This window comes from Amborella trichopoda, chromosome 10 (genome assembly GCF_054954075.1).
Source record: "Amborella trichopoda isolate Santa Cruz 75 chromosome 10, AtrichopodaSantaCruz75HAP2 v2.0, whole genome shotgun sequence".
Lineage (NCBI taxonomy): Eukaryota > Viridiplantae > Streptophyta > Magnoliopsida > Amborellales > Amborellaceae > Amborella > Amborella trichopoda.
In genome coordinates this window covers 1,514,443-1,530,405 of record NC_142345.1, presented here as the reverse complement: position 1 = coordinate 1,530,405, position 15,963 = coordinate 1,514,443, and the positions used below count along the sequence as shown (strand labels likewise).

Genomic DNA, 15,963 nt, shown 5'->3' with positions numbered 1-15,963 from the left:
TTGGATTCTCACACTCATAAAAGGGTAACTTATTTTCTTTTTCTTTTTTTACGCAGTTTTTCATTGGTGCTTGTAAGCACATATATACTTCTCGTAATCTATGATAAAGTTTGTATGTTATGATATGATGTAATACTAGTCATTTTTTGTACAAGGCAGGCACAATCATTTAGCTATTGAATGTGAAATCTAATCGATTTCAGTATATCACGATGTTTGAAAAATTTTATTTTGACAAGTTCAATTAATGACATCCCAAACTGCTCAATATCAAATCCAATTATTATAGGTAAATGGTTTCATAGGGCTGCAGCCTTATCTAAATAAATAAATCTTCACCTCATAGCTCATTCAAAATCGCAAGTCAAGCATTAGAAAACCTTTACATCGATCAAAATTACGGTTGTGAATAAAAATTAGGATTTCGAATTCTTAAAATAGTGTATATTGTAACAAATTATCTAGAACATCCATTTTACTTTAAAAATAAGTGTTCAAAGATCAACATGATCTGTACCAGTTTTTTAATTTTAAATTTTATTGTTGGTGTTGGAAATTGATTTTAGAGCCATCATAGAATTTGCATCGCTGAAAGTACTTTCGGGATAAAGATTTGATGTGAGGCTTTATTTTGTTATCATAAAGCCTAGGCATTATAGAAGCATCATCCTTATAACCTCCTTATATCAAAAGTTGATATAAGTAAATCATTTTGTCACATCTATGGCCCCTCGAAAATACACTGTAATCAGGTCAGGCCAAGGCTCTGTTTGGACAAGGCTCTTAGAATGGATTCTCTAGCGGCCATATGCATGTTTGTAGCATTAGAAGCAACTACTTCTCCAAACTCTCTCTTTCTCTCTCTCTCTCTCTCTCTCTCTCTCTCTCTCTATAATACTGACCTGCAAACAACTAGTCCTGACCTGCAAACAACTAGTCCAGTAAGTTTAGAAGTAACCAGTTCTCCAATTGCTCTCTCTCTCTCCTCACACACACATACACACAAATTGAGATGATCCAAGAGTACTACTCTAATCAATCCGTCTCCTCCTCCCCCACACACAAGAACATGCATACAATAGATGCTGTTTAGACGTTAACAACATACACAAAGTCTCTGCAAAATCTTTCATATCCATGAAAGGAATAACATGCGTCCGAGCATGGCAAACAACTCTTATTTGTTTCTCCTTATCCCAAATAAAAGGCTAAAGTTATGTACCATTTTTCTCTTAAATAATAATACTTCTTTCTCTTAATCAACAGATATAAACAAATAAATGAAAGGTCCTAAAGAACAAGCTTAAGTTAACCTGACAGGGTTGATCCCCCATATTTCTTTGGCATATTGATGGATTGTACGATCACTGCTGAACTCGTAGGAACCGGCCGTGTTCAATATTGACATTCTCGTCCATCTCTGCATAATTTATGCAGAGGTTAAAAGGAACTAGGAGAAAACAAGTAGCATGTATTTCTTTAATAAATTACGGGCATGTTTGGGTGCAGCGAATAACTCGCCGCACCAAACTGCCTTACATGGGATAAAGGCAAAACAGCTTTGGTGTTACCCCTAAATTATGATAAAAGGGGCTGACATGCTCTATATAAGCCCCAAACCAAACACCAAATTATGTAGTCCCCGGGTATAAAATCAAGTTATCCATGAATTATACGCCATCCAAACATAGCCTAAACATTGAGCAAATTTCAACTAAAGTATAATAATAAAGAGAGAAAGTATGTATGCTGGCCCTCCATGTAGAGAGAGAGAGAGAGAGAGAGAGAGAGTGCATGTGTGTGTCCTGGCCATCTTGTATGTTTTCCTGTGTTCCAGCAACAAATCCTATCAAATTTTGGTTGCGTTCTATCTTCCAATTCAATGTGCACACTGACAAGAAAACTCGAGGATGAGAGAGAGAGAGAGAGACCTCTGGGCATTGTCCTGGAACAAGGGTAAAAGTTGCAGTGGTTCTCCCTCTATCTATAGAACAGTGACTAAAAAGCAAGGAAGACCAAGGTGCACATTCAACAAAGAAATGGAACAAAGAAAGCTCAAGTATGAACTCTATGTTAACTATGCCTATAAACTAGAAGGAACCAAAGGTTTGAGATTCAAACATACCTTTTGGTCTCTATATGCTGCATCAACTTCGTCTTGGCACTCGATATAGCTTGGAAAGTCCTTCCCAACAAGGAAATAGTCAGCTCTTCCAAAGCCCTCATTGCCCTCTAAAGAACCCACTAACTCATTGTAATCAAACTTTCCAAATGCTCCACTTCTGATAAATTTTTTGGCCTCTTCAAAACGAGGATCCGGCTTGAACTGTTGCAGGACGAACAACAAACATTGAATTAATGGGGTGGAAGAGTTGTCACAAAGACATTTATTCGAAAATAAATTACATGGAAAAACACAAAAAACATGTGGAAAAACTAAAAAATAGTTAAAGAGTGCAAATTTCGCAAGGAATCCACGAGTATTGAGAAGCACTTTCAAATAGAAGAAGTATTCTTTTCCAAAATATACGAGCCCCCACCTCTCTCTCTCTCTCTCCCCCCCCCCAACCAAAAAACAAAAACACCAAATGACAAATGAGAGAGTAGATAATAATATCTCACTGAAGAAAGAAAGGAAAAAAAACAAATTATCTGACAAAAAAAGAAGCAACTAATACGATATTAATGCATCTGTGAGTGTACCTCGCCCTCTCGTCTTTCTTTTCTAAGCCCTGCAATCTCATGGGCACGTGCCCCAAATAGAAAGAAGTTGTCCTCTCCGACCTCCTCCCTGATTTCCACATTGGCCCCATCTAATGTACCGATCAAAATGCAGCCATTCATCACAAATTTCATATTACTTGTCCCGCTCGCCTCCATCCCAGCAGTACTTCAAAAGCCAAAAACTAAAGTTATATTGTTAATATTTTGAGCAAGAGTATCAGGATTTAGTACATTTTATCATTAACCTTTTTATCATTTTCTTCATGTTTTATATTTTTCAAATTCTATTACATCAACTTTGGAAGCTCAGCTTGATTTCCATTTGCTTGACCTTCATGCAAACCAATATGAAGTGTCTTAAGTAGTCAAAGGAAGTAAAATAAATAAGCAGTGTTCTACCTGCTTTTCTGAGAGGTCGACTTGAACAATGATCCAAAACTCTCTCTCTCTTTGTGCGTGTGTGTGTTAGTGTGAGAGAGAGAGAGAGAGAGAGAGAAAGATCACAGAAATTAAAAGCGTCAGTACCTGATGTGCTGGGATAGTTCACTGGCAGGAATTAAAGTTTCCGCGACACTGACATTGTAATCCGGAACAAAGACAACCTGAATGAAGAGAATGGTGAACACCATATTGCATAATGTATTTATATCCAATGAAGTTTCAAAAGATTTGCATGCCCATGGCATCCCAAATTCAAAGGAAAAGCATACTGTAATCTAATGGACCATGCTACTTTGTTAACTTGTAATCCATTGGCTCATTTGTTATCACCATTCCATATAATTATGGATGGTGATGGAGAAAGACAGGGTACGGGATGTGACCCCAGTGCTGGGCCTTATTTAGCCTTCACTGTTGTCATCTCATGGACGGTGATGACGCAATGAATTGTGGTTTTCATAGTCCATTGCATTATGGTATATTTTCCCTCATATTTCACTTACCTTCAAGAGATCTCCTATGTCAGGATCATGATTAATTGTTGCCCCTACATCTGTTATGAGCTTAACTATCCTCTTTGCCTGCACATAAGTGGCAAATGCCTTCCCTCCAAATATGCATACACGAGGTACATATTTCAGTTTCCTTTCCTCGGCACTCATCTCTTTCATCTTTTTATAGCGGTAAATGATGCCCAAGATATTCAATAGTTGTCGCTTGTACTCGTGAATGCGCTTGACCTGATGATGTAACTTTCTAGTTTAAGAAACTTGGATTGCCTTGTGTGCGTGTGTGTGTGTGACTAAAAGTTTCTAGTTAGCTTACACTATAAATTTCTTAGCCAATTCTAGGAAGATGCTCTTCGAGGTTAAAACTTGTAGGATGAATATAGTTACCTGTATATCAAACATTGCATCAGGACTGATTACGTATCCTGTCTTCTCTTTGATGAATGAAACAGCTTTCATCTTGTTGCTCCTTTTTGCAGCAGACCAGTCCTTTTGGAGCTCTTCATTGTCGGCAAACTGCTATGCCATGCATGCCAGTGTTATGGTAGCAATGAATCAACCATGAAAAGAAGATGACAGCAGATGACAAGTACATAATTGGGGTATGCTCTCCCATTAATCCAGATTCCAACAACCAAGAATTAGAAACTATAGTTTTCACCAAAGGACCTATACTAGACTGACATGATTGGATACCCATTTATATGTGCATATAATTCTGCACAGATCCATAATGGAATAACCTCGAAGCACAAGCGAATAACCATGGAAATTTACTAGGATGTATGAATACATAGAAGGCAGTATGGCCTCTCTTTGAAAATGTGTTGGATCACCAGTTATGCAAAGAACTGAGGCATGTCTGTATATATAAAATGGGTCTTCATAGGAAAGAATGCATAAAACTAATGTGATTTGAAGAATCGAGATAACACATTATTTACCTGTTTAAGTTCAGCCAATTTCTCCGTATTCAGAACCCAGTCTTCTGTACCCAACCATTTAGTCAAAACTTTGCTAAGATCTGGATTGCAAAATCTGATCCATCTTCTTGGAGTAACCCCATTTGTCTTGTTTTGAAACTTCTCCGGCCACAACTGGAAACAAAAAGAACATGGAAAATGATAGGCAATATGCCACATTAACATCGAAATGAAAATATAAGAAAAACATAATTTTCCAAATTGACAACAATATTACTGAAGTATAAATGCAATCTAATGATAAATCTGAGAAAATACCGATCCCTAAATGGATTTGAGAAAGTAATGATGTCTCACCTTATAAAAATCATTGAAAACATCCTCCTTTATGATCTCACTATGAATAGCAGCAACTCCATTTACAGCATGGCCACCAACAACACATAAATTGGCCATGCGTACCATTTTTTGAAGCTTAAGATCTGGATCTTCAACTGGTGGTTTAGAATTATTACTCTTAGAATCAGCTTTTAATTTCTCAACCTTAGCATTTGTCTCTACATTTTGGGATTTGTCACCATCTTTGGATTCCGTTAACTGTTTAGGTGTGACAAATAGAGATGCCACAGCTTCAGGAAGTGGATAGTTCTCTAAAATTCTCAAGCTCTTTATTTTTTTCTTCAGCAGTTCAAGATCTGCTGTACCATACTGTGAAACTAGTTCCCCAATAAGCTGCATGCAAAAATAAATATTAGGAACTAAACAACCAAAATAAACCTAGAGATGGGGAACATGTTGTGGTTGTTGGAAAAAGGAATGATACTATAATGTTTATGTCAATTACTAGTGATTTAAATATTGCCGATCTGAATCGGGAATCACCGATCTAGGTTGAAATTGACGGGTAACCCTGGTCGATTCTTGCTTGGAACCAGGAATCAGCTCAGTTCTGAGCGACTTGCCCTGTTCTGTTCTGTCAAAGAACTGGGCAAGTCACTCTAGGAACCGCCCAATTCTCACCTGGTTCCCACCCATGTTATTTTCTATTATTTTTCATGTTTAACACCAGAGAATCGGTCTAATTCTCCCTGGATCAGCATTCTAGATCGGTCCAGCTGGGCACTGATCCGGGTTTTAAAATACTGCAGAGTACTCAATGTATTGCAAAGAAAGTGGAAACCAATACCTCTTCATCAATCCTTTCTATGATCTCAACATGTCGAGGAAGTAGCTTCTGCATAAGCTCCAAATTCCACTTCTCTAAAGCTTCAGGAAGAACTGTGTGATTTGTGTATGCAACAGCACTGGCAGATAATGACGGAACAATGACATGAGTAACGATTTTGGTGCAAACGAATCTCTAGATCTATATTCTTAAGGAAAATTAATTGGCAGTCTTGCTTGTATATAAGTTATCTATATATGAGAAATGAAATGTGCAAATTCTTACATGAAATGAAAATCCATTTTGAAATCCTTTCTGCAATTTTCTCAATTGTGGAGCATGAAAAGGACCATGAAATACACGAAAGAAACAGACATGATTACGTGCATGAAACTAATACAATTATGTCTCAATAACACAATATCAATCAAACTTGCTATAGAATTTGCCTTTTCTTTTTGGATAAGGTTACAATTGTGAATTATTCAAGAATAATATAAGGCTGCTGTCCTTTTTTTCTTCTCTGGGTAAATATACCATATGATCTGTGTATAATGAGATAATATACCGTTGTGTAATCCTCCAAGCTTCCTCCCATGCCAAACCCTTCACATCAATCAATATTCGGATCAGCTCTGGAATACATAATGTTGGGTGAGTATCGTTCATCTGAACAGCAACCTTTTCAGGAAACTCTTCCCAATTCACATCATTTCCCGATCTCCTCTCAAAACGAGCAACTATATCTTGAAGGGAAGCAGAACAGAGTGTGTATTGCTGCTTCAAGCGCAGAATTTTCCCCTCCATAGAGTCATCACCAGGATATAATATATAACAGATCTGATAGGGAAAACAAAACCAGTACGGCTGAGATTTTCTTTAGAAAATGCACAAAATTTAGCATGCTAAGTAGTAGCCTAGGATGAATTTCACCAAATTGATAGGTTGATAGTACAACTATATGCGTGTGTGTGTGTGTATGTATGAAAAGCAAGATAACATGATGCAGTGAACAACTTCCCAGTATAGGAGCAAACTGTATCTTACAAAAAAAACAAGATAGCATGAAGCAGTGAACAACATCATTGTATAAGGGATATTCAAACCTTTTCAGCATTTGCATGGGCCTGATTTGCCATTCCATGGTCTCCAGCATTGAAAGCTTGGAGATCAAAATCCTGAGATGAAACCTTTGTCGACCAAAGCCGGAGGTTAATTGTGGTTTTAGTTTTATACCCAGGTATAGGGACATCATAGGCCACTGCATTGACATCTTCACCACCCACCCAGAATTTCCTACCACGCAGTCCAGTGAGGACTTTTCCGTAGAACTTCACCGGATAAGAAACATCATTCCTTACAATTTCCCAAGGATTTCCCAACTGAAAAAAACAACACCACTCCAATTAGTATATAGAAATAACCTATCTTAGCATATAGATAAATCATCCCCAATCAAATGTACACCATCACATGCACTTTAAAGAGATCACTATGAAGGCCTACCATATTAATGTTTCAAATAAAATTTGTTTAACATCAACAAAGAAAGTTATAATAATATTAAGATCAATTTTAAAGACTCAATCGAAGCAACAAAGCAATATTGATAGAAATAAAGGGTATCTCATAAAAACCGTTGGGAATCATTATGTCAGATATTGTTAACAAAAATTCACACCTCAAGCCAACTCTCTGCAACCTCTTCTTGACCATCTTTTGTTATATTCTGATGGAACAAACCATACTTGTATCTAAGCCCATAACCCCAGGCTGGGTAATCTAATGTTGCAATAGAATCCAAAAAGCACGAAGCTAACCGACCTAAACCCCCATTGCCAAGTGCAGCATCTGACTCCTGTCATCAAACAATCAGGAAAAGTCAAGAAATTAACATAATCCTTCTTGATGTCATGGATAGTGGGTGACATGGGGCTGTAAATCCCATATTTGAACTCAAGAAGGTTCAGAAACTAATGTGCATTCGTAAAATTAGAGGATGAAAGAGGGCGGAAAAAAAAAACATATCCAACCTGGGATGCTATACTCTCTAAATCATGGCCCAACTTGCTTAGTGCTTCTGCATAAGCACCTGTAAGCTCCAAATTTCCAATTGCATTTAACAATGCTCTACCCTGTAGTTTCAAGACAAAATGCAGACACCAAATCGATCATGGTCTCAAATTGATTTATTCCTAAGCTAGAGTTATCAACCATGAAAACAAATTCAAGTAAGAAACACAAGACCTGCAAAAATTCCATGGACAAATAGTATGCCTGTTTAACATTAACCCGGTCATAATACTCATACGTCTCATTCCAGTTTTTTATAAGAGCATCACGGACACTCTCTGCAGTTGCCAAATAAGCCTTAGGTAGTCCAAAATTATCCGGGGTGAATGATGGCGTATATTCAGTATGGTATTTGATGTTTGATGCAATCGACGTGGAATCCAGTGCCCCGGGCTTTGGAACTGTTGGAATCTCTGCATTTCAAGGAGTGATCATAAGCACTGTTTACTAGAATGAGAAAAGAAACTTCGTGTCGAAAGTAATTGCCCATAAAGGACAAATGTAATCAAACATCTTGGTCATGTTTGATAGACAAAACATGTGCAAAAATCCTCAGGTCGCAATCTATCACAAATAGAAAGAATAAGCTGTGTTCTTGTGAGTTTGTAATGTAATATATAAACTACCTGCTGTACATTTCGCTATGTCTATGCCTAAGGCTTGCCATTTTCAGAGGTCCTACCAAACAATGAGTGGTTTCATCACCAAACAATCTTTAGAGATTAAAGAAACAAAATTACCGAATACTGATTAAAAAATAAATAAAAAACAAGAAACTCGCATAAACATTTAGAATTCAAATTAATAATATTGCCAAATAATAACTAGGTTAATGGCACCTACTATATTCCCAAGAAAAAAAAACAAATCCAATTAAATGGTCAACTGCCACCCTTAAACTGAATATACAGAAAATAATGGCTGAGAAGTTGATCAGACAAGGCACCCGCTACATGTCAAAATTAGGGGGCCGTTCATAGATAATTTCAATCTATAACCAACTCATTTGCATGAGATAGGACACAGCTAGAGCTCATACCACATTATCTTCATGATTAGACACAATCTGTGTTATAAACCATGGACATGGGTTGGGAATCGCAAGGATTCCGAGCCTGAGTCAAGCAACTCGACTTCGCCGAGTCCTAGTGAGATTCAGGAGTCTTAAAAAGTTAGAAAAAAAAAATCCTTGGATCTGGCAAGACCTGGCAGGTTCCCAATGTTCTTCCTCCCAACTCGGCCGACTGCAGAAATTTGGCCAAGTCTGAGTGGGATTCGGCAATTTTTAAATCATTGAGCATGACAAACCCATTGAGTTCTCAAGCTGTCACCATTCAATGGGGTCCACACTGATTGAAAAATATGGTCATATATCTTGCGAACCAATGTTAATGTAAACAAAACACATCTGTGCCTTTAATACTTTGCAATCAGTAAAAGTCAAGAGTTCACAACAATGCTATAAACATTTCACAACAATGCTATAAACCAATCCATAAGAGTCTATGGTTAACCAGACTCCAAACAAAGCTAACTATAAAGTTGACAACATCAGCATCCAAATTACACTGGAGCAGGCTGCTTGATGTTTTCCGAATAGTGTCTAAATAAGACGTTAAGAATAGGAAAAAGGTAAAGATAAAGGGAGAACTTTACATGTGGCACCATCCACATGTAAAGTATATATGACTCCTGCTTTCAGCCTTCCAATTTGAATAGATGATTGAGATGGATTCAGTCACAATGTCACAAGTTAGCTTTTGAGCGTCAGATCTTGATCTAATAGCTCAGAGTATTTGGTTTTTATTTTTCACTTTATAAAGCATTTTGCTGTGAATTTGGAGCATGCATACATCAAACAAAGGGGCACATGATCAAAATAGTAAAGAAATAACTTTGAAGAGTAAAATGACCAGAATACCCCTGAAACTTGTTGGAGGCTTTTTGGTCATTTATTTGTATCTGACATATTTTCTATTTTTGCTAAGGTACGACACAATATGGTGTTAGGACATCCTAAATCTCACTGAAACATGTGTTGCAGAAAAAAATTAAAAGGACAAAGTTTATATGAGGTGTCAACCTTATAGTATTGAAGTACGGTGCACCTCAAAAATCCTCTAGAAGAGAGTGTTTTGACGTTCGAAAACCTTCCAATTGTATGGATATGAAGAAAAAAGGAATTTCAAGCCCTAAATATAGTGCATCTTACAACAAGCTCTCTAGACTGTCCTATATTCAAGGTTTCCAATAATTCATAGATCAACTGGATCTATGCCAGTTTTGGCATTTCAAATTTCAAAACTAGAGATGAAAGTCGATTTTCAAGTCATTATAAGTTTTCCGACACTGGAACTACATCTCCAAACAAAACTTAGATGTGTGCCTTACTTCTATCATATAAGGAAGGTGCCACATATGAACCTCACCCAAATTAAAAATCAAAGAGCACTTTCACGTGATGTTGTGACGAAAGCAATCTCAACCATCCATTCAGATTGGGCGGCTAAGGAGGGTGACATATTTGTTACATGTGGATGGCACCACATGTAAAGTTTTCCTATAGATTAAGGAGAACTTGTAATCCTTTCCAAATCAGGTCCAGCATAAAAGTTTGTAGGCCTTTCCAAATTAGGCTCAAAGAAAAGCCAGGTGTATCATGTCTAATACTGAAACCAATATTAGCAACATTAAAAAAGTTCATAGGGGAGCTCATTATACATAGAAGCAGTAGAAATCATGACTCAATAGTAGTAATTACTCAAATAATGCATTGTAAGAGAGTGTAGTAGCTAGTCTCACTACAATTCAGTTTACTTTTGGAAAAATTATTTCAAGAAGCTTGAAAACTTCATTAAAAAGGGGTGCAAGAGCACAAATGACACCAAAAGAGGAGGTCATTAATTCCAAATATGCAACGACTTCATTCCACCCTAATTCAGTAAATAGAATCTCAAACAAATGGCTTAAAAGATCCATTAGACAATGAAAAGTTAGCTTCAAACAACCCATAAAAAATAAAATAAAAAAGAATTATCCAAACTTGCTATAATCTTTGCCAGTGTTCAAGGACTCAGCCAAGTCCACTTGGGGCCAAGCTGAGCACGCTAGTAAAAGTCGGGCATATTAAAAATAAATAAATTCAAAAATTATATACAATATGAAATCATTATATAAAAATTATAAATGTAATTTGGATACCTTCTACAATGATTTGTGAGTTTTTCTTGTCATGTGCGCTATTCTTATATTTTTTCCTTTTTTGGATTTTTTTGAAATGTCTGCAAACATAAACCGAACCATGTTTTATATATTTTTTCAGCTTATTTGGACTTCTTCTGTTGTTTTGGTTTTGTTCACTTTTTTTTTTTTTATTTGTTAACAATTTTTACCATTCTCTTTTAGTTCTTAGGGTTTTGGGGCCCAGGAAAATACCTGGCTGAGTCTAACTCGGCCAACTGAGATTACTTGGCGCGAGCAAGGGACGGGTCCGAGGCCAAGCCAAGTTTTAAAAAAATTGGCCTTTCCGTTGTTTGTCAAATTCAGCGGCGTTTAAGACAAAACTAAGGCAACATAATCTTGAAACAATATCTCTACGAATCCAAATATCCATCAAGAGATAAAATATTATGTATCAAATAGCTCTAAAATCAAATTGCGCATCAAAAAATAAAATCTTTGAACTCCTTATGAGCATAAATTCAAGTACAAAACCATATTGCGTCTGATTATCTCAAAGCAAAGCTACAAAGTGAGTCAAATTATTCATGAAGAAACCTGTTTAGTGCATGAAAAATTCATTGGAAATCATTAAGAATGAGCAACCCATCAATAGTTCAAAAAAGCTTAAATAATCTACTAAAAAGAAGTTCACAGGAGATGATAAAACGAACACTAACTCCAATTTTCACTTCAATTTACAATCTTGGCCAAAACCCATCAACAAAAAAGCCCAAAGAGTCCATTAAAAGCAGCAAAGAACTTCAATTTCTACAAAATATCCAAGAAGGCAAGTTCCTCACCCTCTTCAGTGACAGACTTCTGCAACCTCTGATCACTGGCTATGCTCTTGATGACCAAGCGATCGATCGAATGGCTGAGATTCCTCGATCTCTGGCTCAAGGGTAGCTTGAGTTTAACGGAGCTTGGATTAATGAACCTGGTAATGGCATTGTGAGGAAAGCAGGGCTTTCTGGTTCCAGATGAACCAGAGAGAGATGAAGTAGAGAGAGAAGCCATTGAATTACAAAGTCAAGTTCTCTCTCTCAAATCTCAAGGTAGGCTTAAAGGAAATCTCTCTCTATACATATAAGCTCTTTCTCTCTCTATCTCTAACACTCCATGTTCATGGAGTATTGTGCTGCATGATCGTTATGGCATGTTACTTTAAATAAGGAACAATGGAGAAAAAATAGCGGACCTGATATACCCCTGTAAAAATTTAACATGACCCACCAGTTTCTATCTTACTTTTTATTTTTATTTTATTTTTTAACGTTTCAATCTTACTTTTATTATTATTCCCGTGTGGTTTGTGTAAGGCCGAGTCTCTAAACAATCAAACTAAATTAGGCTTTCAAATTGTCTCCAAATATTTTGTTTTAGTATCAATAATATTTATGATGACTTGGAAATTTATTTTCGTCTCTAATTATATAATTTAAAGATTCAAAAATAGTGTATATTAGCAGATCTTTGAACACTTAAAAATCTTGTAAATTGACAGTCTATATAATACTTACAAGATGCACTATTTTCAATACTTAAAATTTATTTTTTTTCTCATATCTATATATATCTTAAGATCGAGATGATTTAATTGAGGGTTTTCAACATCGAAACAACCTCTTCTAGTGAACTTTTTGAGGGGTGCCTTAATTTGATTGTTTAGGGCCTCAACCTTACTCCTTATTATATATCTACTCCCTGACCCCAGGGGGAGATTTTTGTTTTTATTTGAAATTTTTAGGATGCGTCTAATTATAACTAAATAATTATTTTTACAAAAAAAAAAATAGATTTTGAAGTCTTGAACATCTTGATCATTCCCTCCAAGAATTTGATGGTTGCAAGGAAATTAAGAAATGCCATTCTTTTTTATTATATCCCCAAGTTTAGATAAAAAAAAAATATTCGGCTTTTTTTATCTTTGATTTATGCTTCGGATTGAGAATATCTTTTAGGAAACGTATATTGAGTTCAAAAAATTAAAAATAAATATTAATATTACTAAAAAAATCAAATAACTGGTTTTAAAACTATCATGACCCCTCCAGATCAAATTTCCACTGGCATCAAATTTTTTTTTTTTAGGAAAACCCAAAACCAAGACAAAATACCAAAATAAATATAAATATAATTGAAAGAAAAAATTTTGATTTGCACTCTAAAAAATTTAGATATGCGAAAATTATTCAGGCAAACCCTAATTGACAAAAATTAAAATAAATAAATAAGTATATATATATATATATATATATATATATATATATATATATATATATATATATATATATATATATATATATATATATATAAAATATGAAAAAGTTTATATAGAGCCAAGGCTCTAAACAATCAAATTTGAACCTACGTCAAAAATTTCATTAGAAGAGGTTGTTTTGATGTTCAAATATCTTCAATTTGATGCTCTATACAAACCGCACCCTAATAATAATAATTATATATATATATATGAAGAAAGTTTATATAAGGTTGCAACCTTATACGTAGAACTACAGATGCCCCTAAAAAACCATCGGAAAAGGTAGTTTTAATGTTGAAAAACCTTTTCATTGAGCATATCGACATAGAGATGTATGACTATGAAAAATAAAAAGATTTTAAGTCTAAAAAATAGTGCATTTTACAATATATTATCTACACCGTCCATTTTCAATATTTTCATATGTTTATAGATCTACTTCATTTTAACCATTTTTTAAATTTAAAATTTTATAATTAGATATAAAAATAGATTTTGAGATAATCCTAATAACATTTTACATCAAACTTATATACCATGATAAAATTTGAAGGGCACCTAACCTCTACACCTACGGAGGCGTCTCTAAGCCAATTGCACCTAATAAATAATAAATGGAAAACATTTATATAAGGTTGCAACTTTAAAATGTAGAATTAAATATATACCTCAAAATCTATCAAAAATATTGTTTTAATTTTTAAAAACCTGATCATCTTGACATCGGGATGTATTAGTATGAAAATAAAAAAAAATTTAAAAAAATAAAAAATTTTGAGTCAAAAAAATAGTGCATCTAGTAATATATTATCTAGACCGTCCATTTTCAAGATTTTCATATGTTTATAGATCTACTTCATTTTAACTATATTTTTAGTTTAATTTTTAGGGAAATTATGACAAATATATTTTAATATTCATCTATTTAGAAAAAAAACGAACACAACTCTCAACTTTCATAAACCTCGCCACAGTATTTTTTTTTTTCAATTTTGAATACGACACTCAAAATGCCGTAAACCTTTTTCTCCTTTTATGCATATTTATCTCTTCATCTCTCATTCGTTTTATATTTATATCTTCTTTCTCTCTCCAATTTTTTTTTATCTCTTCTTTCTCTATTTAACTCTGGTTCTCTCTTCAATGAGATTTGTATAACAACCTATGCATATCTTACCCTCCCCTATAAAAACTCCCTTCAACCCTATCCCCTGTGAAAATCAAACAAAGTTAGATTTGTATCACATTGGAATCGTGTTTGTTGAGTTGATGAAGTAAGTAGAGACAGAAAGAGAATTAGAGAGAGAAATAGAGATAGAAAAATTAGAGAGAACAAATAGATAAATATTAAAAAGAATGATGAAGAGAAATAAGAGATGAACATAAAAAGAATGAGAGATATGAAAGATATAAATATAAAAAGAAAAGGATTTACGGCATTTCGAGTGGGGTTGTATAAAATAAAAATAAATTGTTATCCAATAAAAATATAGTTTTTCAAATACCAATTGCAAAAATACCAAGCCGTTTTTTTTTTTTTTTGTTATAAAACTGTTTGGGTGTTAAAGTTTATTTTTCTCTTTGTGATTCTCTCCCTCAACAAGAATGGGATAACTACACAATTAACGCTCTCTCTCTTTCTCCTTGGTGCATGTTTCTCCCTCTAACCTTGATGCAACCACAAATCTATGACCAAAAAAATGGAGCAAATTGTAATGGTGAATTAAATATCTCTTTGCTTCCCTCTTCTCTTCTCCCCTTTAACAAGAGACCCAAGCTAACAAACCCTAATGATGAATTAAAGATCTCATTGCTTCCATTTTCTCTTTTTCCGTTTAACAAGAGACCCAAACTTCTGTTATTGTTGTTCTTCTTCTCTTATCTTTGGGTCGAGGTAGTTTAGAGAGAGAGAGTAGATTTGGGGTTCCTGAGGTAAAGAGAGAGAGTAGTAGATTTGGGGTTTATGAGGTAGAGAGAGTAGATTGGGGGCTTTTGAGGTTTCACGGTGTGGGTTGTTGGGTCAAGGTGGGGTTTGCACAGGTGCGAGAGCTAGACTTTAAAAAAAAAACCAAGTCTAACTTGAATTTTTTTTTACGGTAAATTTTGATTGGAGATTGAGAAATATTTTATTTCAATCTAAACATCTAACAAAATCATGTGGTTGTCCAAATGGTTCAAATCTATTTCACAAGATTTTTGGATTGCAATCCAAAAATATTGTAATTTTGGTTACAACCAAACTAGCACTTTAATTTTTATGGTGCTTAAATGCTTTGAGAGCATAATATTTTATTTCAATCTAAAAATCTAGCAAAATCTACCTAAAAAGCTAGCAAAATCTATCTAAAAATCTAGCAAAATTTTAGTTTGTACAGTACTTAAATGCTTTAAGAGCATAATATTTTATTTCAATATCTAGCAGAACACTTTATTTCAATCTAAAAATTTAGCAAAATTTATCTAAAAATCTAGCAAAATCTTTGATTCAAATCTATTTCCGAAAAGTTTTGGATTACAATACAAAATTATTACAATTTTGGTTACGTCCAAACTAGCACTTTAGTTTTTACGACACTAAATGCTTATCGGTACTTAAAAGCCGGGTTAGTTTTTAAAAAGGAAAAAGTTTATATACGCAAACTT

The 15,963-nt window shown here is 34.7% G+C and overlaps 1 protein-coding gene across 2 annotated transcripts; it reads right to left on the bottom strand.

Moving 5' to 3' along the window:
* Positions 1-1,070: 1,070 nt before the first annotated feature.
* On the bottom strand, positions 1,071-12,197 carry LOC18427974 (Glycosyl transferase, family 35). 2 transcript variants are annotated; one of them, XR_016043308.1, is made up of 15 exons: positions 11,858-12,197; positions 8,010-8,248; positions 7,796-7,897; positions 7,444-7,620; positions 6,869-7,144; positions 6,331-6,602; positions 5,784-5,901; positions 4,955-5,329; positions 4,619-4,771; positions 4,062-4,190; positions 3,669-3,905; positions 3,250-3,326; positions 2,704-2,906; positions 2,126-2,326; positions 1,071-1,420 (listed from the first exon to the last, which is right to left on the bottom strand). XR_016043308.1 is itself a non-coding variant. In XM_011622790.3 (15 exons), the coding sequence occupies exons 1-15, from the start codon at positions 12,072-12,074 to the stop codon at positions 1,304-1,306; spliced, it is 2,877 nt and encodes a 958-aa protein (XP_011621092.1). In that variant the 5' UTR covers positions 12,075-12,197; the 3' UTR covers positions 1,071-1,303. The 2 variants fall into 2 exon arrangements, 1 of the variants encoding a protein (XP_011621092.1); XM_011622790.3 differs by having other exon boundaries at positions 2,704-2,890.
* Positions 12,198-15,963: the final 3,766 nt, after the last annotated feature.